This window comes from Neophocaena asiaeorientalis, unplaced genomic scaffold, assembly GCF_003031525.2.
Source record: "Neophocaena asiaeorientalis asiaeorientalis breed wild unplaced genomic scaffold, Neophocaena_asiaeorientalis_V1.1 scaffold123, whole genome shotgun sequence".
Lineage (NCBI taxonomy): Eukaryota > Metazoa > Chordata > Mammalia > Artiodactyla > Phocoenidae > Neophocaena > Neophocaena asiaeorientalis.
This window is the reverse complement of record NW_020173666.1, coordinates 194912-221723: the sequence shown is the minus strand read 5'-3', so window position 1 is coordinate 221723 and position 26812 is coordinate 194912. Positions and strand designations below refer to the sequence as shown.

Genomic DNA, 26812 nt, shown 5'->3' with positions numbered 1-26812 from the left:
CTCACGGGCCTAGCCGCTCCGCGGCATGTGGGATCTTCCTGAACCGGGACACAAACCCGTGTCCCCTGCATCGGCAGGCGGACTCCCAACCACTGCGCCACCAGGGAAGCCCAGGGTAATTGCTTTTTAATTTCCCTGTATCCTCCATCAGACTGTAAGCTCCTGAGGACAGAGCCATAGCTTTATATACTGTTTACCTCCTGCACTTAGCACCATGCCTGGCGCATAGGAGGGACTCAATAAATAAATACCTGCTGGAGAGTGTTAAGGAATTTCATCCTGAATCTACATGGACCTGGTTCTTTCAGAATATGGGAGAATTAAAATATGATAATAATAATCAAGCTAGTTCCTTCTCCTACTTTGAAAATTATTAGGGAAATGGGCCTACTTAAATGTATAAAGACAAAGTTTTGCATGGGTATTTTAGACCAAGTTCTCTTGCCATTTCCATTATATCTCAAACAAAAGGTCTTTGGGGCTGTAAATTTCTTTTGACTCTTGGGGTATAAACTCAACTCTGGTGCAGATATCTCCTCATCTGAATTATTTTCAGTTGGTTTTCATTTTGTGTCTCCTGGGAGCCCAGCACTGCTGGGTGCTGTGGGAGATGCAATGCCGGGGAACACGCTTCTGCCCAGTTATTGCAGGCTGTGGAAGCCATCTGCTGACGGCGGGACGGGGATCACGGCAAAGAGGTTTATGTAATCCCACCCATGCAGCCACCAGAGAATGTGTTCTGAGCCTTCAAAATACTCTTATATTGTCAAAGACATCGAGAAGGCTCCCCTCAGGGAAATGGAGAGGCTGTACTTTGGCTAATAAGTGGATCTTTCCTCTACCTGGAATTTTTTATTGCCTGAACTGGGTCATCTCCCCAGGATCCCCTATAGGATGTCACTCTGGCAAGGTGCACAGACTGTGAGCTTCCTCCTACACGTCTATCAACGTCAGTTGGCAACTTAAATGAACCAGGCAAGTAGGAGAAGTGGCAATAAAGCTGAAATTCAACATCAGAGGAGTAGATGGTAGGAGTATCATAAACACTTTACATGGTTATTATTGAGCTAAGTGTAAGGTAGGTGTAAAACATATATAATTTAAAATTGTTTCCTTACTTTATCTGCTTGTATTTAAAACTCACATACTATCACAATTTCTCTTATTAAGCAATCTATCCTAAGAATGGTTTCTCTGACAATTTGATTGATGTGATATCTAAAGAGAATGGATTTGTATAAATCCTTAGAAAACTGTAGACGAAGACGCTCTTTTTATTTTCTTGAAGATCATTTCAACTTTCTTTCTCTTCCTCTAGATAGTGAGGGGAGGGGATTTGGATGGCAGACTTTGAAAGGATAAAGAAGATGTGGCACATATATACAATGGACTATTAGCCATAAAAAGAAATGAAATTGAGTTATTTGTAGTGAGGTGGATGGACCTAGAGTCTGTCATACAGAGTGAAGTAAGTCAGAAAGAGAAAAACAAATACTGTATGCTAACATGTATATATGGAATCTAAAAAAGTTTGTAAAGCAATTATACTCCAATAAAGATGTTAAAAAAAATTAACCAAATAACCATATAACTACGACTGGTTTGTAACTTCCTAGATGGAAATGAACACGTGACTGCAGTAGTGTACCACCGAGGGGCTGACCCAAGTCTTGGGAATCAGAAAAGGTCTCCCTGAGAAAGAGATTTCAGCTACTACCTGAAGGCTGCATAGGATTTGTAACTAATAATTATGGGTGATGTGACTGAGGAGAGATGGGGTTTGGGTGGTGGTGTGGGGCAGGTGAAAGCTTTGAAGCTGGAAGGAACGTATAGCTCTTGACCATCAGTGAGAAGGTCACCGTGGCTGTAATAAGCAAAGGGGGAAGAGGAGGGGGATAAGGCCAGAGAGGTCGGTGGGGTCACGTAATGCAGGTTCCCTAAGCCATGTAAAGGAATTTTGGACTTTATCCCTAGAAGCAATGGGAAGTCATCCACATTCTCTGAGCAAGGGAGTGGCATGATCATATGTATTTTTAAAAAAGAGCTGAGGGGTCCTCCATGCAGATGGGGTGGCAGTGGGGAAATGCCAGCTCTAAGCAGTGGTTCAGCAGAGGGATGACTGCAGCTTGGACCATGGTGTTGGCGGTGGAGAGGGAGCAAAGTGTACGGATTCTTAACAGTGCTTCAGAGGTGAAGCTAGAAACTGCTGGATGATTTTCTGTAATAGGCCCAAGAGAGGTGGGTTGAAGAGGTTCCATAGATTTCTGGCATGAATAACTGGATGGGTGGCAATGCCAAGGGGATACAGGTTTGGGGGTGTGATTGGGAAAGCAGGCACCGCATGAATTTGGTTTGCAGTTGCTAAGTGTGAGAAGCTTGTGAGCGGACATCAGGAGAGAGCTCCGAGCTGGAGATCTGAGATGGAGATAGTTGTAAACACGGAGTGGATGGATTTATCCAGGGAGAAGAGGTACTAAAAAAAGAGGACCTAGGTTACAAGGGTAGATTTCAAGTTAAGTATTCTTGCCACAAAAAAAAATTTTAAAATAATAGACAAAAAGAGAGAAAGACCGTGTGCTGAACTCCAAAGAACTCCAGCACTGAGGTTTGGGTAGGGTGGGAAGAGCCAGCAAGTGATGCCGAGAGAGTTTTTTACGTTCTCTGCGAAGTTAAAGACTAGGCCGTCCGCTGAGCGGAGACAGGGCACAGTGAGGAGGGGGATGGGCAGAGCTGGCTGGAGAAACACGAAGTAAAATTGCCAATAGCATCAAAGGCACAAGCAGCATGAAAATGGCGATTCCGGAAGACGGCAGGGAAACGAAGTAGGAGTGTTGGGATGGATGGAGGCCAGGCATGTTGAGTGAGGAGTGGGGGAAAGGTCATAAGCGCATATAAAATGGTCTTGGTGAGGGGCCTGGTTACTAGCATATGGGGAATTCTAGTTCTTCGTGTATACCCAGGATGTCTGAGAACCAGCTGTTTGGGGTAAGAGAAGATGAAACTCGGAATAGTAAACACTGGGAACTGAGATGGATGACACACAAAAACCTTCTGTGCAGATGCTGATCTAAGACACCGATTCAACCAGCACCCAAACGGACGCTCTGAGGAGTCGCGTGCAAGCCACACGCTTAATCGGCAAGTCCTCAACTGTCTAGATAGGCTTCTCCTCCTCAGAGGATAAGAAAACAGTAACCACCACTACACAAAGTGTTTGTAGAAACAAACAGATTGGAATCATGGGAAGGCAATGACATTCTCAAATCTCAGGGGAAAAGCCGAGCTTGGGGAATAACTTAGCACAAGAAGCATAAGAAATTTTCAGAACACTCTTTAGCATTCTTAATAGGTAGCAAGGAGACACAAACCCCACCAGTAGGACCAAAATCCTTAAGAAGAGCTGAGGATAAAATGAAAATAAGGATGGTGGGGAAAAGAGGAAGAGAGAGAAATGAGACCTTTTCACAGAGACTTGGGCACTCAGGATTTTTATCGCCTGGGAGGAAGGCAAGATACTATCATTTCTTGAGTGACCCACGTGTTCAATAATCTATTATCTCTAGTGGGAGATAATGTGCAGGCGTTACCTCCCATTTTAGAGGTGGTAAAAATGAGGCTAAGAGAGAATAAGTAATTTGCTCAAAGCCCTTAGGAAGAGGGCATCTGAACAAAGACTGTCTGACTTCAAGGATATGGACGGACCTCTACCTGCCAGAGTAGCATGACAGGTTAACGAGTGAAGAAACATGCAGAAAGGGGCTCATTCAGGCTCCCTAAGGACTGAGTATTCTTAGCATAAACACGGATCAACAACAATGGATACTGTACTGAGTGCCAATCACGTGGCAGGCATTTTGTACCCATTTTTCTGATTCTCACAGCAATCCTGCCTAAGTATCATCACCCTCTTTTTTTTCAGATGGGGAAACTGAGGTCCACAGAGACTAAATGACTTGCTCAAGTGTATGGGTTGTCTATTGTTACTGTAACACATTACCACAAGCTCTGTGGCTTGAAACTAATTCACAAATTTATCTTCTAATTAGAAATCCAACACAGGTCTCACGGGACTAACATCAAGATGTTGGTGGGGATGCATGCCTTTCTGGAGGCTCTGGAGGAAAATCTGTTTCCTTGACTTTTGTAGCTTCTAAAGACAGCCCACACTCCTTAGTTCATAGCTTCTTACTCCATCTTCAAAGCCAGCAAATGTCGTTTGAGTCCTTTTCACAGCACGTCTGTCTGACTGTTCTCCCAGTCATGTCTCTCTCTGGCCACAGCTGGGAAAGGGTCTCTCCTTTTAAGATTAGATTGGGCCCCCTAGGATAATTCAGGCTAATCTCCTCAGGTCAATATCTTTAATGTAATCACATCCGCAAAGTCTCTTTTGTCATGTGAAGTTACACAGTCACAGGTTCCGGGGATTAGGATGTGTACATCTTTGGGTATCATTATTTTGCCTATCACACACTGAAGTTAAAAAGTATTAAAGGGGGCTTCCCTGGTGGCGCAGTGGTTGAGAGTCCGCCTGCCAATGCAGGGGACACGGGTTCGTGCCCCGGTCCGGGAGGATCCCACATGCTGTGGAGCGGCTGGGCCCGTAAGCCATGGCCGCTGAGCCTGCGTGTCCGGAGCCTGTGCTCCGTAACGGGAGAGGCCACAACAGTGAGGGGCCCACGTACCAAAAAAAAAAAAAAAAAAAAAAAAAGACCCAAGAAAGGTATCTCTCTTCAGAATGGGAGGCACTTAGCACATCACTCTTTCAGCTTGGTTCCAGTTTTCCGATGCCAGGAAATTAGGAAAACTTTCACACACTATCCCAGATGTAAAAGTCAACAGAGTAGGCAGTTATGGTTGAGTGAAAGATTCAAGTTGAACAGAAGAAAATGCTGGTCATCTGCTGGCCAGATCTGTTTAACTGGTGAAGAAACATCCAATTAAACAGGAGTTTAATGTGGTCTGAAATTTAATTTTCTTAGTGAAACAGGTGCAAATTTTATGCAAAAAAATTTTACTCGTTCATGGCTTAATATTCTTTCCAAGACTTCTTAATTAGAGTACACTCTTATTTTTATTTTTAAGAATTTTTTCTCTAGTTTAAAAGTGATGTATGTTTCCAGCAAAAATTTGAGGAAATATAGAAACATTTCAATAAGAAAACAAAAAAAAAATCTGCAATTGCACGGCTGAGGCATAATCAAGTTTGGTGGTGATAAAATTCTGATTTTGGACAATTTAAGTTTATATCATAAAAGAAAGAGCACACTTCACTATGATTTTACTTTGTTTTATTTTCTAGGTTGGAAAGTTGGACAATGGACACATTTGGGGCAGTAGGATTTGGAGTGTAGAATCTATCAAAAACAACTAGGGCCCTGAGACAACAGAAATTTCTATTTTGCTTTATATAAGCTCACTGCAGTGATAAGAAATGTTTATCTACGAGAAGACACTCCAGGACCCATCTTCTCCACTTCACTAATGCCTCCTTTCTTTTGACTGTGCCCTGCATTTAGTGGTCAGCATGTACTATGCACGGCCCCTTAGATCTCAGGTGGGCTCTGGCTGAATGAGAACCACCGTGGGAGGGGGTGATGGCCAGAGGCAGCAAGAAGACTCCTCAGCGCACAGGGGACCCACTGTTGAATCCCTGGGGATGTAAATTTCCTAGGATCTGCAGTGGTTTCCTGTTTGTGTGCCCTGCAGATTGAAAAGCAGAGCTGCAGCAGCAGGAATACTGCAGGGAGACAAGGATGTGAGGTGCTGGGGAGGAGGCACCACATCCAAGGAACAGATTGGCCACCAGGAGTCCTGCACCAGGTGGAGTGAGGACGTCTGCTCTTGTAGAATTTGTCAACTGGAGGGTGACAACAGTCGGCATCCCGTGATCTTAAAGTTCACTTGTTTTATTCAGCCCCTCCTTCAAGATTTCCTGATGATCCTTTTAAACTTAAAAACAAATTTGTATTTTTATATCCTTTATTGTTTTGGATTCTTAAAGTGAAGAGTGTGTAAGTGAGCAAGAATGAGTAAAGGAAGAGAAAGGACTTGTAGCATCAGGACTTGTAGCATCGTATCTAAAATTCTCAGACCCTTGAGAAGAAAACATGTGCTCTTGCTACTATTGCTGAGGAACTTCTCGGAACTGCAAATGTAGAAATAATAATAATAATAGCAAATACAGAAACTTTTACTGTCTGCCAGGCATAATTCTATGGGCTCTACATAGAGAAACTGAGTCCTCACCACCACCCCATGAGGTACGTACTATCCCTGTCCCTATTTTATGTCCGAATAAGTTAAAGCCCAGAAAGGTTAAGTGTGGGAGTGGGAATTCAAACCCAGGAAGTGGCCTTAACGATTAGACCCGGCTGCTACTGATGTATTGCTTCAAAACAAAAACTAAAAGCTCACTTGACTTGTTCACCCATAGGGTTACCCTTCACACAGTAAGAAGGGGTAGAGAATATATGGTTCACTGTATAGACTCTGCAGCCACACCCCAGGGCTTGCACGACATGGGTTTGAACTGCGATGGTCCACTTAGATGCAGATATTTTTCAGTAAATACTTAACGACACTACCACATGATCTGAGAGTGGTTGACTCCACGGATGTGGAACCTCAGATATGAAGGAATTACAGATACAGAGGAACCACGTATATGGAGCTGACTGTAAAATTATCCTCGGATTTTCCGCTGCGGCGAGGGTCAGCACCCCTAAGCCCCACGTTATTCAAGGGTCAACCGTAGTTCTGGCAACAACAAAAAATAGTGTCTTTTCCTTGGGCAAGCCACATCATCTGTCTAAGCTTTGGTGTCCTTATTTGTAAAATGAGCCAGATAACGCTCATCTCAAAGTGTTATGTGGGGAACTAAATACAGTAATATTTAAAATCGCTTTTGGCACAGCAGTCGACAAAATGGTACTCAGTACAATTCCTGATAATTACTGTTGCATTAGAAACCAAGGGGACTTCTGTGTTGTGTCCTGCATAGAATATGGATCATCTCACTCATTAGGAGGAAATGTCACAAATAAGGTGCAGAGAAATGCACGGAGGAGTGATGGTGGAGGAGACGTGTACAGAAAGGGAGTTAAGAGCCCCCCATCAATGGTCAGGGGATATTTGTGCCCCAGACCCCTGGGTAAGTGGAAAGACAGGTGGAGGTGGGCAAGGGAAGGTCTGGGATGACTTCAGATGCTGAGCTTGGGTCGGACTGAGATGGGGGCTGGGAAGTGGAGCCACCGAGCGTGGGAGCTCAGTGGGCTCTAGTCCATGAGGGAAAGCTCTGGTGTCCCTCGCTTTCTCAACTCTCGTGACCCAAACCTAGGAAGACAGCAGATTCAGACGGGTAGGGAGACTTGTGAAAATGGGCAGCAAGCTAGAATCAGAGCCAAGCAGACAGGCAGGCTGGCCAGCAGCCTCGGAGGTATAGATTCAGCTCAACCACACAGAGGATTTTAAGGGAGATCTACTTTATAATTAGCCTGTGACAAGAGGAATGCTTTCTTACATTTTGGCATAAGGTTCTGGAATGTCCAGAACGACCCTGGTATGTGGTATGGTAAAGATTTCACATCCTGAACCTTTTGCTGTTGTGTCACTGGTACGTCGCATCTGAGATAGTCCGGAAGGGAGTAAAACTCAGTACTTTTTTGATAACAATTAAAATCCCTGGGTTTGTATAATGTGACATGGTGTGAAGGGCATTGTTTAGCTCTTGGCATAGCTATGAATGCCTAGGGCAGAACACCAAAGGAAAAAGTCTACTTTGAAAGCTTTCTCAGAACATAGCTGGGAGAATTCGCTGGTTAATGCAGATACGTGTCCAAACAAGCACTGGTTTGCTCAGGGAGGGTGCAGAGCTGGCAGGCCGCCCTTGGCACAGAAAGCGTGAGTAATGCTTCATTTTAATGAGGGATCTTGGGGGTCTACAATGAAGACTATGTGGTATTTCCCACGTGTCTCTTTGGAATGTGGACTGATTGCACCCACAGTGGAAGAAAAGCCATCAGAAAGTATGTAGTTCCTAAAATCTCTGGGGCTCTACAAGATTCAGATAATTTAATGGCATATAAATGAATTCACAGAAATACACCCAGAGTTCCCAGAGTAAAAGTCCTCCCTTCCCACAGATAAGTGAATATGAGTGCAAAGTAATGAGACTGTGTTTTGCGGGGAGAGGTGGGAAGGGCATTTTATTTTTACTTTCAAAATTTATTATTTATTTATTATTTTTGGTTGCGTTGGGTCTTCGTTGCTGCGCGTGGGCTTTCTCTAGTTGTGGAGAGTGGGGGCTACTCCTGTTGCGGAGCACGGGCTCTAGGTTTGCGGGCTTTAGTAGTTGTGGCACCGGGCTCAGTAACTGTGGCTTGCCGGCTCTAGAGTGCAGGCTCAGTAGTCGTGGTGCATGGGCTTAGTTGCTCCGTGGCATATGGGGTCTTCCTGGACGAGGGCTTGAACCTGTGTCCCCTGCGTTGGCAGGCGGATTCTTAACCACTGTGCCACCAGGGAAGCCTGGGCATTTGATTTTTAAACTAAATCTATAGGCAGTTCCAGACGTGTTGTAAACATCGTAGCAACCCTGGAATAACTGTTAGCTTTCCTACCTGACTCTTCTGAAAGATAAGAGTCATTTGAACATCAAGTTCTTATGTATAAAGCACATGAATTCATTTTTAAGATATAATTTCACAGTCACACTTCACCTGTGAGCCCGGATCATTTGAATTTTTTCTTTCAGAGAAAGCCAATACTTAATGTTTTGGGTAGAAAAAAAAATCTAAAAAGTCACTAGGAAAACAAACGTTCCCCAGTCCTCGTGAACAGTTGGTGACTCATCAATGAAGTGGCAGATGGAATTGAACATGACCGCATGTTTGTTCTGGGGTCTGTAGCCTGGATGTCCCCTTAGATCCAGCCACAGGGCGTGGCTTCCTAAAAGCGAATTCCCTTTTTGTTCAGATTTGGAGCATTATGTGATCATTCAGGCAAAGTATGTGAAGTACTGTACCGACCCTTATTTTATATCTCTGGACTGGCTGGAGCAAAACGCTCCACAGGGACTGGACCTCCCAAAGTGCTCCAGGATTTTGGTGGGATTAAGTGCAGTCCTGGGTTTGCAAGAACGTGATTCAGTCCTAAAGACTTAAAGGAGGTGATGGTGACCCAGAACACAGGACAAGAGAGTCCCAAGAGGCGGAAATGCTGAGGGGAGAGACCTTTTCTGTGTACGCTAATATATCAAAGAGCACTTGGAATTATACAGAGAAATAAGAAATTATCTTAAGATAAATAATTCTGAAATGTTAAAACATGGTTAGAACTGAAATTAAAGTGAAGTAAACTCAACAGGCAAAAATTCTTTTACCAGATAAATTTGGCACCTCACACTTGGGGCTTATTCATGCCCAACAGACCAAGTAGAGATTTCCTGCTATTTATTTACCCCAATTTTTCAAAACAAAACCATTAGATGCATGCTATATGTAATAGCGAATTCTGGGAAAGGTTTTAAACTGACTCAGGAAAATGTACATTTTCACTTGTTTCACTTAGAGGATAGAAGTCACTCCTCTAAGAGGTCATTTCTTCTGTCCTAATTTGCATTTGCTACAACTCCCTCACTCCCAAAAAAAGCAACAACAACAAAAAATCCCAAGCAAAAAAGCCCTTAAGCAATAAAACTGATGTCCAAGAAAAACATTTAGTTTGAAAAAGAGTTGAAAAATGTAGCCTTGGAAGAACCACTGCTTACATGGAATTGTTCAACAAATTCCTGTTGTGTGAGGTTTGGCATATACTTTCTAAAAATATAAGCATCTGGGGAAATGAGACAAAGCCCAGGTCTTGGACCAAATGAGGCACGCAGTGTGAATCTGTTAGTGATTATATCCATAATGAAATATGTGCTCAAATTTAGCAGTGCAAAATCGAATACAATAAGAAAGCCCAGCAGGCACTGTCCTTACCATAATATATAGCCAACAGAGAAGGTACATATGGCGGCCAGTCCGCTGCTCCTGCTGGGATACGCATGGTGTGATGTCCTCATCTCAATTAATATAAAGGGCAAAACCGTCGTGTGCTGAAAAAGAACAGAGACCAGGTGACACAGGTTCTTATCATCACCCCTAATTAGCTATTTGTCTTCAGTAGGAGAATGGATAGTGTAAATTTCTATCAAAAGTGCCGCAGCAGAGAGCGTATATGGCTCACCTGGGAGGTAGAATGGACGTGAAAACTGCAGTCTATCAATTGCTCCCCTTCTTTTTCTTCTATATCTTAATGTTTAAAATTGTATTTTCTTTATGCCCGTTACAGGAAATTATAGAAATTATAGAAAGATATATAGGGGAAAAAAGTTGGAACATAAGAAAGGAATAAAAATTACGACTGTTAATATTTTGCTACACGTTCTTTTCCCTCACTCTTTGTGCATATTATTTATACGCAGCTAAGAAGTTAAGATCATACTGTGCATGCAGTTTTGTTTGGGATTAAAGCATGAGACTTTTTGATATGCAATTATAGAAATACTTCTAGAATATAAACGCTGACCAGAGCTGCTTAAAACTCCATTTTATAGATGTACCAACATTTACTTAATTTATTTATTTACTTATTTATTTATTTTTGGCCGAGCAGCTTGTGGGATCTTAGTTCCCCGACCAGGGGCTGGACCTGGGCCCCAGCGGTGAAAGTGCCGGGTCCTAATCATTGGACCGCCAGGGAATTCCCTGACCAACATTTATTTAACTGATTCTTTTTTTTGTTTTTTGCGGTACGCGGGCCTCTCACTGTTGTGGCCTCTCCCACTGCGGAGCACAGGCTCCGGACGCGCAGGCTCAGTGGCCATGGCTCACGGGCCCAGCCGCTCCGCGGCATGTGGGATCCTCCCGGACCGGGACACAAACCCGCGTCCCCTGCATCGGCAGGCGGACTCTCAACCACTGCGCCACCACGGAAGCCCTCTGTTATTGTTTTAAAACTGTATAATTAGCTCTGAAGGGAACCACACAAAATGTACAAAACAGAGACAGTATGTATTTTAAAGATCTATTTTATTGGGTTTTTTCACTATAATCTAGTCACCTCAGATAACATTGGCCTGGAATTTCAGCAACAATTTGAGATGCCAACAACAGTTTTACAATAGTGCATTCATGTAAAATGCAAATATATGGTTAGCCCTAAGGCCAAGACTTATCGAAACATGTGTAGAAGAAAAACACCTGCAAGTGAAACGTTTACACTGAAGATAATGCTGACTCTTAATAGCCTGTGTGGGTTGTAGATTGATGATGTTATTTTTGACCCATTAATATTAAAAAATATCTAAGCTCTACCTGTTCCTCCATTGCTCCAAACTGAGTAAAAATTCACTCATTTTTCTATAAAGTTATATAAGTTCAAATAACTAACCTGAATATTCTTGTTATCCAGTTAACTTTATTTTACCTAGCCTACTTGCTGATCATCAGATGTCATACCTGGAAAGCTTAGGATGTGCTTTGGTGATGCCAGGCAAAAAAAAAAATCTCTTTGAAAGATGAAAATCTCTCCAGATCACTCCATTTCTGGCATCATCACCACTAAAAAGGAGCTACTTGTTCCATAAGTGAGGACAAGAGATCTTTTGGTGGCTAGCTGTGCCTATGTCAGTCTGGCCAGCAGCAAATGTTATATGAGGATAACAGTTTATCATCAAGAATTTACAGGCACTGAAGAATGTGTATCTGCCTTTCTAAAAATTTATAATGCAAATTATGTTTACAGATAAACAGTATATATTAACAAAGGTAAAAATAGTGCAAAATATTTATAGCGAATGTTTCCCTGAAGGTAGCTGAAGTTTTATGAACTAAAAAAAATAAAAATAAAAAAAAGAATCGGTAAAAAAATCTACAAAAGGTCTTGCTGAATCTCTAAGTAACCTTTGGTAGCTAATTGTGACTCAAAATCTGTAGCAGCAAGAGGGATAATTATTTTAGAACTAGGAGTACACGAAATTCAGTTCTAATCCACTCCCGGGCAACACTCTGCTTCAATGACTTAAGAACCAGCAAGGAAATATTCAACTCCATGTAAGACCATCAGCTGGACAAGAATGGTAAGCTTATGTTTTGTTCACTGTGGTATTTGTAGCACTTAAAAAAGAGCCTGGCACATAGGAGGGGCTCAATGAATATTGGTGGAGATAATTTAATCTTCAAAACCATATCTTAAGTGGGAGTTACCAACTCCATCCTGCAGATGAGATAATAAGGACTCATAAAAGGTAATTGTCTTGCCCAAGATCACAGAGCTATTAAGTCTGGAGAGGGTTCAAGACCAATTCCGTCTGTCTCCAAATTCCATGCTCTGCTTTCTATATTAGAATTATATCTTTAGAAGATATCAGAGTTAAATAATCTTTGACTCAAAAAACCTGTGGGAGTGCATGACTGAAGATCACTTACGATGTCTCTCAACAGACAAGAACTATTTTTTGGTTGAGCCTCAAAATAAAAAGATTTTCACTGTGAAAAACGTATTTTACTAAATGAGTTCTTTCCTGTGGCATATAGCATTCTGAATAATATTATATGGAGGAAGGGACCCACAAATGCAAAGTGCCTACTAAAGTCAAAAGTCCTAACGCAGTCCTGTCTCATGCTACTTGAGTTTTAAAGCAAAAATTATTTTCTTAGTCAATTCACATTTTTTCTTAAATAAATATATTTAAAGGAAAACTTATGAGATTTATAAACTCTCATAAATGGAACACATTAAGAAAGATAACCACAAAAACAAATACAATGAAAACGAATTGATCTTAATAAATGTTTGATAGACATGTTTGCCTGTTTGATTCTGAGGCCTGCTAAATAGGGATGTTAGTCAGTATTAGAGGGGCATTAAAGACATACTAGAATGTAATACAGACTCTTCTAAATGAAATCAGAAGGACTGAAAGATAATTGAGGGAGAACTACCGTTTCACCAGGTGATTCAATAGTATTTAATGCCAGGCGCCTGTACCACATAAATTATCTCACATACAATGAGAGACACACCTATGCACTGGAACAGATTATCTGTAAATTGTAGCTGTACCTTCTAAATGCTAAATTATTTGATTTATGAACAGGTGATCTTTTGCCAGAAAAATGGAAAGACAGATGAATAGGAAGTTTAGGTATTGATGGAGGAACTTAATGGTATTTAACAAGATTAAAGAAATGAATTTACATGACACAAGAAGGATCTGGACTTGCTATGGGGAAAAATATTTTCATTACCTGTGATGGCATTCAGTAGCCTATAAACTAAAGGGAAGTTTTATAATAAACTCTGCTGTGGAATAAATAGAAGGATAAAAATATATGCTGTGTGACAGTACAGATTCAGGCAAGTGGAGCGAATGCATTATGGGAGCACTCCAGATTACTTTAGAGCTCTAGCATCAGAGCTGCAGTCAGAGTGTACAACACAAAAAATATTAGACAAGATTTGAGGACTCTGTTCACCTGCAATTTCTCTGGTCTTTCTCCTTCTCTCCAAAGTTTTTTTTTTTTTTTAAATAGAAGAGTACTGCTACCATACCATATGAACAAAGATTAAAAATTGTTTCAGTGAACAGTGGGATACATGTATCTTTTGAATAGCCAGGACATGGAAGCAACCTAAATGTCCATCAACAGAGGAATGGATAAAGAAGATGTGGTACATATATACAATGGAATATTACTCAGCCATAAAAAAGAACAAAATAATGCCATTTGCAGCCTCATGGATGGGCCTAGAGATTGTCATACTGAGTGAAATAAGTCAGACAGAGAAAGACAAATATCGTATGATATCGCTTATACGTGGAATCTAAAAAAATGGCACAAATGAACCTATTTACAAAACAGAAATAGAGTCACAGATGTAGAAAACAAACATGGTTACCAAGGGGGAAGCGGGGGAGGGATAAATTGGGAGATTGGGATTGACACATACACACTACTATATATTAAATAGATAACTAATAAGGACCTACTGTATAGCCCAGGGAACTCTATTCAATATCCTGTAATGATCTATACAGGAATACAATCTAAAAAAGAGTTCATATATGTATATGTATAACTGACTCACTTTTCTGTACAGCAGAAACTAACACAACATTGTAAATCAACTATTTGCCAATAAAAACGAATTAAAAAAAAAAGACAAAAAGGATTGTTTCTTCCTTGGAAGCAAAAGCAGCTTTTGAACACGAGGTGTGCCAGACCAGCCCCTGCCTACCTGGATAATGAGAGAGCCGGCAACCCCATATCCACTTATTTGCATCTGTAGAGTGCAGGCAGACCTCTGGGAATGTCCTCAAAGTAATGGATGCATCAAATTGCCAGGTGAGCTCCTTAAAAATGAGATTGGGGCTTCCCTGGTGGCGCAGTGGTTCAGAGTCCGCCTGCCGATGCAGGGGATGCGGGTTCGTGCCCCGGTCCGGGAAGATCCCACGTGCCGCGGAGCGGCTGGGCCCGTGAGCCATGGTCGCTGAGCCTGCGCGTCCAGAGCCTGTGCTGCGGCATTTGGTTTACTGGCTTCCAGTGGAGTAGTGCTCATGGTGGTCCCCACGACGGTAGACCACAGTTCTTGCCTTTATGGTTGTCAGGATATCTAGTTTTTCTTATATCCTATGACAACTTTTTTTTTTTTTTTTTAATCTCTGTGTTGGGTCTTCGTTTCCGCGCGAGGGCTTTCTGCAGTTGTGGCAAGCGGGGGCCACTCTTCATCGCGGTGCGTGGGCATCTCACTATCGCAGCCTCTGTTGCTGCGGAGCACAGGCTCTGGACGCGCAGGCTCAGCGGCCATGGCTCACGGGCCCAGCCGCTCTGCGGCATGTGGGATCTTCCCGGACCAGGGCTCGAACCCGTGTCCCCTGCATTGGCAGGCAGACTCAACCACTGTGCCACCAAGGAAGCCCCTATCCTACAACAACTTTTGATCGTAAATAAAAAGTTGAAGGATGGCTGTGTGCGTGTGTGTGTGTGTGTGTGTGTGTGTGTGTGTGTGTGTACACGTTCAGAGCACCTGCATTCTTGTGGGTACTTGCCTGCAGGCAGGGCTAGAGGTGTGACCAGACTTGCTGGGGAGGATGCGGTGAGGGAGAGTCCTTATGATGTCCTAACAATTGACAGGTATATCATAAATAAAAATAATATGGAAAACTGCTCTAGGATACAGAAAGGTAAAATTAATAATTCTTATTAATTTCATATTGTAACATGAATATTTTGTTCCTTTGCTCCCCCCCTCCCCTTAACCACATCTAGAGTAAAAGGGGATTAAAATAGAAATTTTTGTGCTGTAATAAAGCAAGAAGGAATTTCCAAGTTTGAAGATAAAGCCCATCGTGTTAGCAAAATGTGTTCTAAAAACGATAGGAAGGGTGACATGAGAAAGACTGGCAAAAAAAAAAAAATCACAAAACACTAACTGATGCTAAGCTTTGCAAATCTTCCGGGCTCTCCAAATAAGGCAAACGTCTGATGAACGCAGGGAAAAGCAGCGTTGGGTGGGGCATGCACAGAGCTGGGGTGGGGCTTCCCCTGGAACAAGCATAACTTCAGAGTCAGTGGATGTGAGGACACCGCAATGTCATCCCAGGAAGCTTGGAAACAAAGCTGATGCAGGCTCTAAAAAACCTACATTTTTAACTCTGAAACCCTGACCAAATATCTTATCCTGCCACCAGAAACTGTCGTTATTAATTTTACTGATGGGTCAGCTCAGGATTCGCCACCTTCCCTCACTCTCTTCACAGTAGGGATATTTTAGTGCTTTGAGTGACAGAAAACTGCCCGTTTTAACCTCAGTAGTTTCCAGCCTCCAGGAGTCAAATGGAACTTTCCCACGTCACGGGCCTCCCTCTCCTAAGGGCTGAGGTGCTGGTTTTAATGTGGTCATGCCGGTACAATATGACACAGAATCTCCCCAAAAACTGCCAGAGCTTTTTAACTTGTGCCTTTCCTGTGTGGTGTTGGATACCCATTCCTGCCGGCTGTCAAATCCGTCCGAGATGCGCTTACACGGGCGCCTCAGAATGACGTTAGAAAAGTGACCCAGGGGCAGAAACTCAGATTCAGGTGGAACCAATATTTATCAAGCGCCAATATGTTCCAGGCATTTCCAGAATGCTTTATGGACTCATCCAGTTCTAACATTAGCCCCGACAGCTCTTAGGATATGGTTTTAATAATGAGGCCAAATAAACAAAATAGTGCCACGCATTAAACCAAGCCATGCATATCCTTGCAATTAAGAGCAAATGATGCATTACAGAAACAATTACGCTAAGACAGTGGCACCATTTTACTGGGCTGTTATTTTTGCATTTAAAAAGCATTTTTAATATGACTTGAGAGAAGTTAATATCTCTCCCTGAATCTTCCTAATGAAGGTATCCACAAGGTGCCAAGCATCTGTGGCATTACTGGGGGGCTCCAGAGTGGTGCCTTCTTTTCAGCCCAGCAGCCTGTGGGCCAACAAAAGGAATTCTTTTTGTGAATGTGAGTCCAGAATTAACCCATGTTGTACCTTAAAACGTAACAGCGACTTGAAAATGACCTAATATTCACTTCTTCCGTGAACATATCACAATTAGCGTTTGGGGTTCTCACAGAAGAGCACCTCGAATTACTGCCCTCAGATGATCAAGTGATTGTAATATGATGAGATGCATTCAGACGTGCAGACTCGCAACAGTGCAATGGTCAGAGTGATCTGGTCTGCTAGGGCGGGTTGAGGGAAGGATTCATGCAGCAGGAGACATTTCAACCGGGTTTTTATGTGTGACTAGGGCTTCACAAGCAGAAGAAAGGGTAAAGGAAGAAGTTCATTCACAAGGCCAAGAAGAAGAAATGGTGTGTGGAGCACAGTACAGACCACCGAGGGACCGTCACCGTTGTAGGACATGAAAGAGCATGAAGACTTACGTCTGGACAGGTGAGGTAGGCAGAAGCCATAATGTGGAAGACTTGTATATGGACTTTGCCCTGTAAGAAGCAGAGCTAGCTCTATAGGCTTAAACTCCTCCATAGAGTTGAAGGTATACAGACACAGGAGAAACATATTTGGGTATTAATAGTAGAAAGAGCAAGTTGGAGGCTGGGTGGAGGACGGACTGCAGAGAGGAGAGATTTATCTACCGACATGCTCCTCACTCCTTCCTCCTTTCCTTCCTTCTCGCTCTTTCCTCAAGAAACGGACTTGATTCTCTCCATGACTTTCTTCTAGGTTTTCCTCAGCATCCCCTCTCCCCTACCTCTCCTCAGCCTGCTTACCTACAATTTCCCCGTTTCTACTCTTTTCTCTTTTACTTTAATAATTACCATAATACTGAAAACAGCATAGGGGAAAGGTTAAAAAAGAAAGCTAGTCTTAATTCTGGCAAAGCATATATATGATAGGTAAACACGGTAATCACTTCATTCATCCCTCTGTGTCGTATGTTGCTTTCCCCGTCATTCATTTATGTGCAGAAATACACAGTGATAAGAATGGCTACCATTTCCTGAGCTACTAAAACAAGCTCAGTTTTATGCTAAACATTTTGCACCAGCATCATGTTTAATTCTTAGAGCAGCTCTAATGAAATTGTTTGTTCTTTTACTTTAATAATTACCATAATACTGAAAACAGCATAGGGGAAAGGTTAAAAAAGAAAGCTAGTCTTAATTCTGGCAAAGCATATATATGATAGGTAAACACGGTAATCACTTCATTCATCCCTCTGTGTCGTATGTTGCTTTCCCCGTCATTCATTTATGTGCAGAAATACACAGTGATAAGAATGGCTACCATTTCCTGAGCTACTAAAACAAGCTCAGTTTTATGCTAAACATTTTGCACCAGCATCATGTTTAATTCTTACAGCAGCTCTAATGAAATTGTTTGTTTGTTTGTTTGCGGTACGCGGACCTCTCACTGTTGTGGCCTCTCCCGCTGCGGAGCACAGGCTCCGGACGCACAGGCTCAGCGGCCATGGCTCACGGGCCCAGCCGCTCTGCGGCATGTGGGATCCTCCCGGACCGGGGCACGAACCCGTGTCTGCTGCATCAGCAGACGGACTCTCAACCACTGTGCCACCAGGGAAGCCCTGAAATTGGTATTTTCACCTTCATTTTATAAATGAAGAAATGGAGGAACAGAGGGATTAACTTGTCAGAGGTCATGTAGAACTAGTAAACGGGGCAGCCAGCCTCAGACCTCGGATCTACCAGACCACAAATCTGTGTTTTTACTGTGACACACACTGCTCCCCAAGCTTGCCTGTTTGTTCATTCATTCAGTAAACGCTGATTGTATTCCTGCCATGTGCCCCTCACGATTTCAGGTATTTAAATATATCCCAGAACAGAGCAGACAAAGATCCTTGCCCCAACAGACGGCTGGCTGTTCTTGGGAATGCATTTCAATTAGGCTAATACAAACGTGGAGTCTCTCAGCTCAGAAAAGACCAAATTCATTAGGGCTGCATGAGGATTGTATGAGATTCTATAGTAAAAGTGGCTTGTACAGTATATACAAAAAATAATTTATTTTGGGATATTTCTCACTTAAGACAAAGTGCTCACTAATGTCATCTAATATCTACTGCATGCCAGTCCTCTACGCGGATTAAAGTCATTTACATCTCACATTGCTCCTCTGAGGCATTTGTTGACATCAATTCTGTTTTACAAAAACTGAGGCACAGAGTTGAGAAGTTGCTTGAGGTTACCAACTGGAAGGTGGTGGGTTTGGGCTTAGACTTGGGCAATTTGGCTTCTGAGCTTATCCATTAACGGTGATGCTCTATGACCTGTGAAGCCCTTGGGAAGACGTGAGGATTGGGAACAGTCAATGGAAGGACGGGTACAGGGAAGGGAAGCTCTTGGTCTCATGGCTGTGCCTGCGAGAAGGAGCCTGGCCCTTCCCTCACCCAGCCATTCACCTCAGGGGGACTCAGGGGCTGAGAGATGAGTGGTCTCTGCACCCAAGTTTAAAAGGCAGACTGTCAGACCAGGCTTTGTGCTCATGTTTGGGGATAAGTCCCATGGGTACTAAGGGCCTCAGGTAGGCAGAGCGGCAGGAGTAAGAATAACCCCAATCCGCTGACACAGACAGGCACTCTCTGAGATGCTACTCGTGTTCGTTTCTTGTCTTTTCTTTGGTCTACTCTCCTTAAAAGTACTTGGAAAGCATTTAGTGGGTGGGTTGAAGAGGGGTGGAAGGAAGAGCAATGGAAGATACAGTCTCAGTAGAAGGCAAGGGAAAGGAAATTCAATCAAGCGTTCCTGTCATCAGTAAACTTTACAGCACACAGTCCAGTTCAGGGAGCAAGTAGAGAAAAACGGAACTCAGGAGTGCTCTGAAATTAAAAAAGAAACTGAAAAAATAAGAAACTAGGATTGTAATGTTATTCATATGATTCTCAAAAATTATTTTGAGCTCCATAGAATGCACTCATGCATGCACACCTGCATCCTCCACTGTGAGTGTTATTCTGACCACCTGATTCCCTCCTCTAAAAGATTCTCACTATCTTCAGAACAAAATCCAAGTTTCTTAGCATCGCCTTCAGAGACTTACTATCTATCGGACTCAGCCTGCTTTTCTAGACTAATCTCATACCGTTCTGTACTGGCAACTTCACCGTTCCACCAAGAGGCTTTCCAGGGCCATGCCTCTGCTCACGCTCCTCTCTCTGACTGTAATCCCCTTGATATTTGGGACCTTCTCTTTAGTTCACACTTAAGGCAAGGTCATTTTCTGCTCATCAGAGAATCATCCCTCACAGACCTCTGCCCCTTCACAGCTAGGTGGGGCCGTTGGGACGAGTTCTGGTCAACGGGCTGTTATTAACAGGAGTGATGCGGACACTATTCGAGGCCGATGCAGCTGTGAAGATACTGAATATTAATATGCCACATAATGCTACAGTGAACACCAAGGAAGGGGACCCTGAGGCGTGGGGAACACTTCTTTAGGGAGAAGAAACAAGCTTTACTGACCGCTGTACACTCAGCTCTCTTCCCCGTGCAGGCAACTTAACAGGGTCTCAACAAACCTTTGTTCAAGGACCATGATAGTATGACTTTCTCTTAGGTAAACCCTATTTTCCATTAGTTTTACTATTTAAAAAAAAAAAAAAACCCTGGCAATTTAAGATGAATAAAAAAATAAGTTCCTGGATGCTGTATATAAATAACTTAAAAAGTACCTTCATCTTGAAGGTACAAAAATTATAATTTTCTATTACAGAAAAGAAGGGGACTACTTTGCCCCAAACCATATTCATCTGGGACTAAGTCCCCCAAATAAAGCTACATGTTCACAAAATGTAGAGAGGCATTAATTCTTTTGAAGTGAGAGAATAGTAACACATTTCCATCAACTTTGGTCATTTCCCTGCACTCTTCCACCACAGCACACAAGCAGATTTCCATGGTCCTAAAGAACCTTCTTCACTGAGTCTTCAAATACAATGATTTCAAATGGTTTTAATTTAGCCTTGTTTATGATAAAATAAATGTTATTCTGATTGATTGGCAAACGTTTATTGATTGCAGCAATAAGAGCAATTATGTTTGACATGAAGACGTTATAAAATCTATAACCCAAACCTTTAAAGCCCAATTTGAAATGTCAAATTTGACTTATGAGAACGAGTTATAATCCTGCTTCACGCAAAAAGCATTAAGTTAATGCTGGAGCAAAGTACTGTGGCCAAGTGTGCGTTGGCATAATTAATCAGGGATATTTCAGAAAAGAATCATCTCCAAGAGGTTATTGATTTATTGTCACGACACATTTTTCTTCGGCTGCGAGGGTGCTCTGGAGCTACGATGCACTGGCATGCATTTTTCAGTGACTAAGCCTTGATCTGTCCTCCTGGATTCCTGCCATCTTCACTGACATCTGCAAACACTCACATTTGACAGCCTCATGCCTGAGACTGGTGGCTTCCAAGTTGATTAGGATTAGTTCAGAGGGGTTTTGGACTAGACTGAGTGTAATCGAAAGCAGAGAGCCGTGAGTCTCCAGAGAGTGACATGCACCCTGCCAATGGCATCATGTTAGTAGAGAATGTGCAGTGCACACACACACACATGCAAACACACATATGCGTACACCATAAGGCATATGCAAACACATTCATGCAAACACACCCACACATACACACATGCAAACACGTGCATGCATACACGTGCATGCATACATACACAGTGCAAGCACACACATATCCACGCACATACCCCCCCCCACATCCATGCAAACACACACCCATACATTCACACACGCATAAACCCACATATACCCGTGCAAACACACACGTACACACACCCATACGTATACATACACAAATGCACACACACAGACATACCAACAAACAAGGAGTGGGGAAGATTTCAGTTTTAATCTTGAAGTTCATCTCTATTATCTATTAAATTAAATTCAAGCTTCTGCAGAAGCACTGTTCAACACATACAGAAGTAGCTGTAACTTAGCTCTTTTTCACAGTGATTCCATGACATAAGGTAATACTGTCAGAAGGAACCTTTACAGCACAAACTCCCAAAGATTACAGGGGAAAGTCAAGGGAGAAAGAGGCAATTTAGCTCAAAGCTCAAAACTTTTTCTCCGTCGCCTCTTAATTTGGCTTTGCAAACAGAAAAGGACACACTTTCTACCTAAAGCAATGTTGGTGGTTACCGACGTGTGGGTGGGCAGACAGTAGGTACTGGGTGGAGGAAGGCTTCTAAGAAACGGATTACCCTGGGCACAGTACATCACGTTCAGTGCTCCTTCTAGGTCTTTGTTCAAGCAGTATTTCCCTGCACATTCTCGTCTTGCTTAGGCTGCACTGTTGATTATGTGGCCAGCACTGAGTCCAGACTCCAGTGACCACATAGGCTCTGTTCGCTGTGGAGAGGTGGAGAGAAGACAGGACCAGGAAGCCATTCACCAGTAGCTGACTACATAACTTTGAGCCAACTGGGGTCTTTCTGGACCCCAAGCTCCTCGTCTGTAAGAGTCTGCAACAGTTGACCGTAGGTCAGGTTCCCTGTGGAGCAGACTCTGAGATGGGAACCAGCAGACTCAGGTTTATTAGGGAGTGTCTGAGGATCAGTGCCTGTTTGGAGAAAAGAAGGAAGGGCGGTACGGCAGAGGAAGAAGTGTGTCTATGATGCAGTCTCAACAAGGGCCTTAGCTGACCCCACCAAGAGCTCTGAAGCTGGGCTGGCTGTTCAGTGTTGCCCCAGATTGGGGTAAGTGGGCCAGGTCTTTATATCAAGCATGGACCAGTGATGGAATGGGGCTGCCCCAGGGAAGGGGGCCTGACCTTTAGCAAGACAGCTCAGTTCAGGTGAGAGTGGCTCCTGGAGAGGGCCTTCAGTGAGGGGCTGAAGAGGCAGCATCCCCAGCTGCTGGGGAAGTAAGTCCTTCAGTCCCCAAAGGGGACCTGACTAGCACATCACAGCATCATGACTGCACACCCACGGTCATCACATAGCCAGCTCCAGCCTCTGTGTGTGAAACTCATCAAGGGAATAGTTACAATGATGGGAGCCTGACAGCTCACAACTGCACTGCAGGACTATGACCATGCTGACATCGTACGACTTACTGTTTTAGGAGACAAGAAACTGGTCAGTATATGGTAAATTCCTCACTACCGCCTAATTTGGGGGCTATAAAGGCAGCTACCGTAATTTTATATATGGTCATGCGTGACTAATAAGCCTCCTTGACGTGTAACTGGGTTTCTCATTAACCAAGGCATAGCTGGCACATCACGTTCTTTAAAACTGGTTTTCAGTCTTTAGCTATTGAACAATGTATTCCGCTGAGGGAGGCTGAATAAGGCACACGCTAGACCACTTAGTTTTGATCCCTGTGAACCTGAGGCTCTAGGAACGATGCCAGTCATACAGATGTCGTAAAGGTCTTCTTTTTTTAAAAAAAATTATTTATTTATTTTATTTTTGGCTGTGTTGTGTCTTCGTTGCAGTGCGCAGGCTTCTCATTGCGGTGGCTTCTCTTGCTGCGGAGCACGGGCTCTAGGCACATGGGCTTCAGTAGTTGTGGCACGTGGGCTCAGTAGTTGCGGCACGCAGGCTCTAGAGCGCAGGCTCAGTAGTTGTGGCTCACGGGCTTAGTTGCTCCGCGGCATGTGGGATCTTCCCGGACCAGGGCTCGAACCCGTGTCCCCTGCATTGGCAGGCGGATTCTTAACCACTGCACCACCAGGAAGCCCCTGTCATAAAGCTCATATTCCCTTGTGAGACACTGCATTTGGGAGGGGTTGCTGGAGGAAGAAAAATGCTTCACGCTCTGTATCTAGATCACAGGAAAGATCTTCAGTTTTATGTTTTCCTTACGGTCTTATGTCTTGTTATTTGCACACACAGGCCAATATTTTAAATGACTTTATTTGCCAAAACGTGTATTTCAAGTCCTAATTCTCCCCATTTTAATATAATTAATCAAAGACATATATGTTGGCCAGCTTTGTTCGGATCAGTATGAGATCCACAGGATTAACTACACTGTACTCGTAGTTCAGCCAAATCAAAGACATTTTCCTTAGCCTCTCCAGACTACTCAAGGGTAGAGATACATTCTGTAAGCTTACACACAGCCTGTGGACTCTTTCCCACACCTGCTTTTGTTGATCCCTTGGGAGCAGGTCACCATTCTGCGAATATCTTAGGTGAACAGAAAAATCCCCAGTGTCCATAGTGATGAGTAGAATTTATGACACTTCACCAGGAACCTTCCTCATTAGTGGACAGTGGACTTTTAAGGGCTGTTCGTCACTTTCTGTCTGTAGGTCAACCCCTTGCTCCAGCCAAATGTCTCCCTGACCCAATGCTCCTCTCACTTTGATTGTCATGAATCTAAGCTTTATGGGAGCCACTAAAGAAAGAAGCAGGATGAGGTCAGAGCTCACTTGGAGCCTTGAGAATCTTTTCAGTTTTAAGAATTGAAGAGGATGAAGGGAGAATGGATGAGAGAAAGACTGTTCAAAAGGTATAAAATGAGAACCATTGTGGGTTGTGTGAACTGGACACGACAGCCGGTTCCCAGAACAGTGGGGCTAGGGATAAAGTGAGCTGAGGAATATAAAAAGCTGTGTGCTGTGCCATAGGAGGGGTTATGAAAGTGGAACGGACTCAAAGTATAAACTGATTCAGTAAATGTTTTGGTGAATTTGTGAGTATGATCAATGAATAAAGGATTACTAGGACAGGCTAGGGTACGTTAAGAATATCAAGTGTCTTTAGAAAAACAAATATCGTATATTAATGCAAATATGTGGAACCTCGAAAAATGGTACAGATGAACCGGTTTGCAGGGCAGAAACAGAGACACAGATGTAGAGAACAAACGAATGGACACCAGGGGGGAAAGTGGTGGGGGGTGTTGGTGGTGGCGGGATGAACTGGGAGATTGGGATTGACACGTATACACTAATACGTATAAAATGGATAACTAATAAGAACCTGCTGTATAAAAAAATAAAATAAAATTCAAAAATAACTATTCAAAAAAAAAAAAAGAATATCAAGTTTTTTAGAGTTAAGGAAGGACAAATAAGTCCATCTCCAACATGACCTCAGAGGACCCTTTCCTCTGGCCTTAACTGACCTGGGGTCTGACCCTCTGAGATGATCGCCCCAGTCCAGGGGAAACAAGATGACATCCAGTGTTTGAGCAAAAATGTTGGAATCTGTTAGATTCTTGAGCAGGAAATGTTTTACCAGCGTCGATGAGGAACAGGGAAGGGAAGGAGGAAGAAGCAGGACACCGGCAAGGGCCAGGGCTGCTTTTCTGAGTCATGTGCATATTCTTCGGTTCTGCTTGAGTTGGCCCTTGATCACATTATTGTCTTTGATCAATTTTTGACAGATCATCTCAGGTGATTTCCCTTTAATGCCTGCCACGAATGGGCCGTGTCCTATCCTTATTTCCCTTTAATTCCTCACCTACGGAGCGCGTTACTGACAAGCAGGATTCTGAATCAGAGTAATGAAGAGAAATGTCACTGAATGATATTTGGGCCCCCCTGGTGTGGTAAAAGATGAAAGGAACGAAATGCACGCCGTAAGAAGCTCTGACTTCACAGCCTTGCGGGAACAGCCGGGGAGGAACATGCACACAGGGTTTTCAGATAGTAGGTACTGAAGACATTTTTGTGGAATGAGGGAATGGGTGAGGATTCTGCAGAAACCCTGTGGATGCTGAGGGCATGACCTGCTTCCTTTCTGTCGCTGACAGTTCACAGGGAGGATGAAGGGGTCTTTCTGTAAGGGTCTCTCTCACAAGGCTTTCTCCTCAGAGTGAGGTATACTGTGTCCAGCTCTTGCCAAATTTAAATTGCATCCATGTTAAAGAGGAAAAAAGGCTTTAGCACATTCCTTTGGGGAATGGAAACAATTTATTTTGTTTGTTTCTAATGGAGAGGGCTAGCTCCAGAATCTCACTGTGAGGTCTGAGAATCTGGGTTGAGGACTGCCAGGCAGTCAGAGGGAGAGGGAGAGAGGAAGAGAGAGTCACCCAGACCTTATCAGGTGATGGAAAGAGCAGGAGCAGCCAGTTATAAAGGCGATGCTTAAAATAGAGTTCCTGGATCTAGGTCAGGAATACGTATTTAGCTAAATATTAGATAAATTGATGTACTTTCACTATTCTTTGTTCTAGTTTTTCTTAAAAATACTTGTTTTGTTTTCAAATTAAAACCTTCCTCTGCGGCTCAGCACAAGCAACTACAATATCTTTGGGGGTGACGGTTTCTGTTTGCTTCTCCTCCTTGATCTTCAGAATAGGAAATTGTCAGGCTTCCGGCTCACCTTCCTTGGGAGCAGGAAAGTGGACGGCATAGATGCAAATGACCTGGACGATAACAAGTAAGGAGATTTTGGAAAGATTCTCAGATTTCCCAGCATGAACTGGATGATGAGAAACATAAGCACGATTTCTCATCTGCTGGTGTCCCCTGAAAGCTTATAATAGAATTTATTTCCAAAGGGTGGGTTTAGTCTCCTAACAAGAGTGGAGCATTGTCATTGCCAAGCTGCAAGTGTCAGGATACAGCCTCAAGGTTAATATGGGTGGCATAAATAACAAGGACAACGCATCCTTCTCAGCGTTCCCAAGCCTGTAATAAGACTGCTCGCGTGTTCAGTGATATACAGGCTCTTTTTATTTTCGGCAGAGAGCAGTACGCTTTGGGTCTTCGAGACACTGTTTGATTGCTTTACAGAAATCAATCGATAACACACAGGTAAAGTTCCCTGCAAGGCACATAAATCCTAGCATGGGGAGACCAGCTGTTGTGAGGTTCTGAATCGGTGCCAGTTTCCAACTGGGGAGTCTCAAGGAAATGATCCTGAATCTGGGGCCTTGTTTGGATTTCAATGGAACATAATCGGGCGACATCTGGTCCCCCACCTTGGGCTGGCTTGGCCGCACTTCCTCCACTGTGACTCTGGGCACCTCCTGCAAGGCTTCCTGTGAGTGCCAAGCACCAGTGCCCTGCCCGTCACCAGCTGCCAATCAGTTTTTCACAGTGGGGGACAAAAAAAGAACTTGGGGCCTTGAAGACACCTGCTGAGAACAACTCACAGAAATGCTCTTAAAACGCAGTTTGGGTCCCACTGCCCCACAAGTTACTGGACATGAGACAAAAGAGAATTACAAAATTAACTTTGGGGGTTAAAAAGCGAGCAGAAGGGACTAAGGATAAGCATAGGAAATTAGCATGTGGGCACGAGGTGATGGAAGG

At 43.3% G+C, this 26812-nt stretch overlaps 1 protein-coding gene across 1 annotated transcript in view; it reads right to left on the bottom strand.

Annotated features, from left to right (window-relative positions):
* The window catches only part of AIG1 (androgen induced 1), a 231044-nt gene that overhangs the window by 31096 nt on the left and 173136 nt on the right, over positions 1 to 26812 (bottom strand). The window contains exon 4 of the mRNA XM_024748021.1: positions 9978 to 10093. Within this exon, the coding sequence (XP_024603789.1) occupies positions 9978 to 10093 (116 nt within the window). The remainder of the gene's footprint in view (positions 1 to 9977; positions 10094 to 26812) is intronic.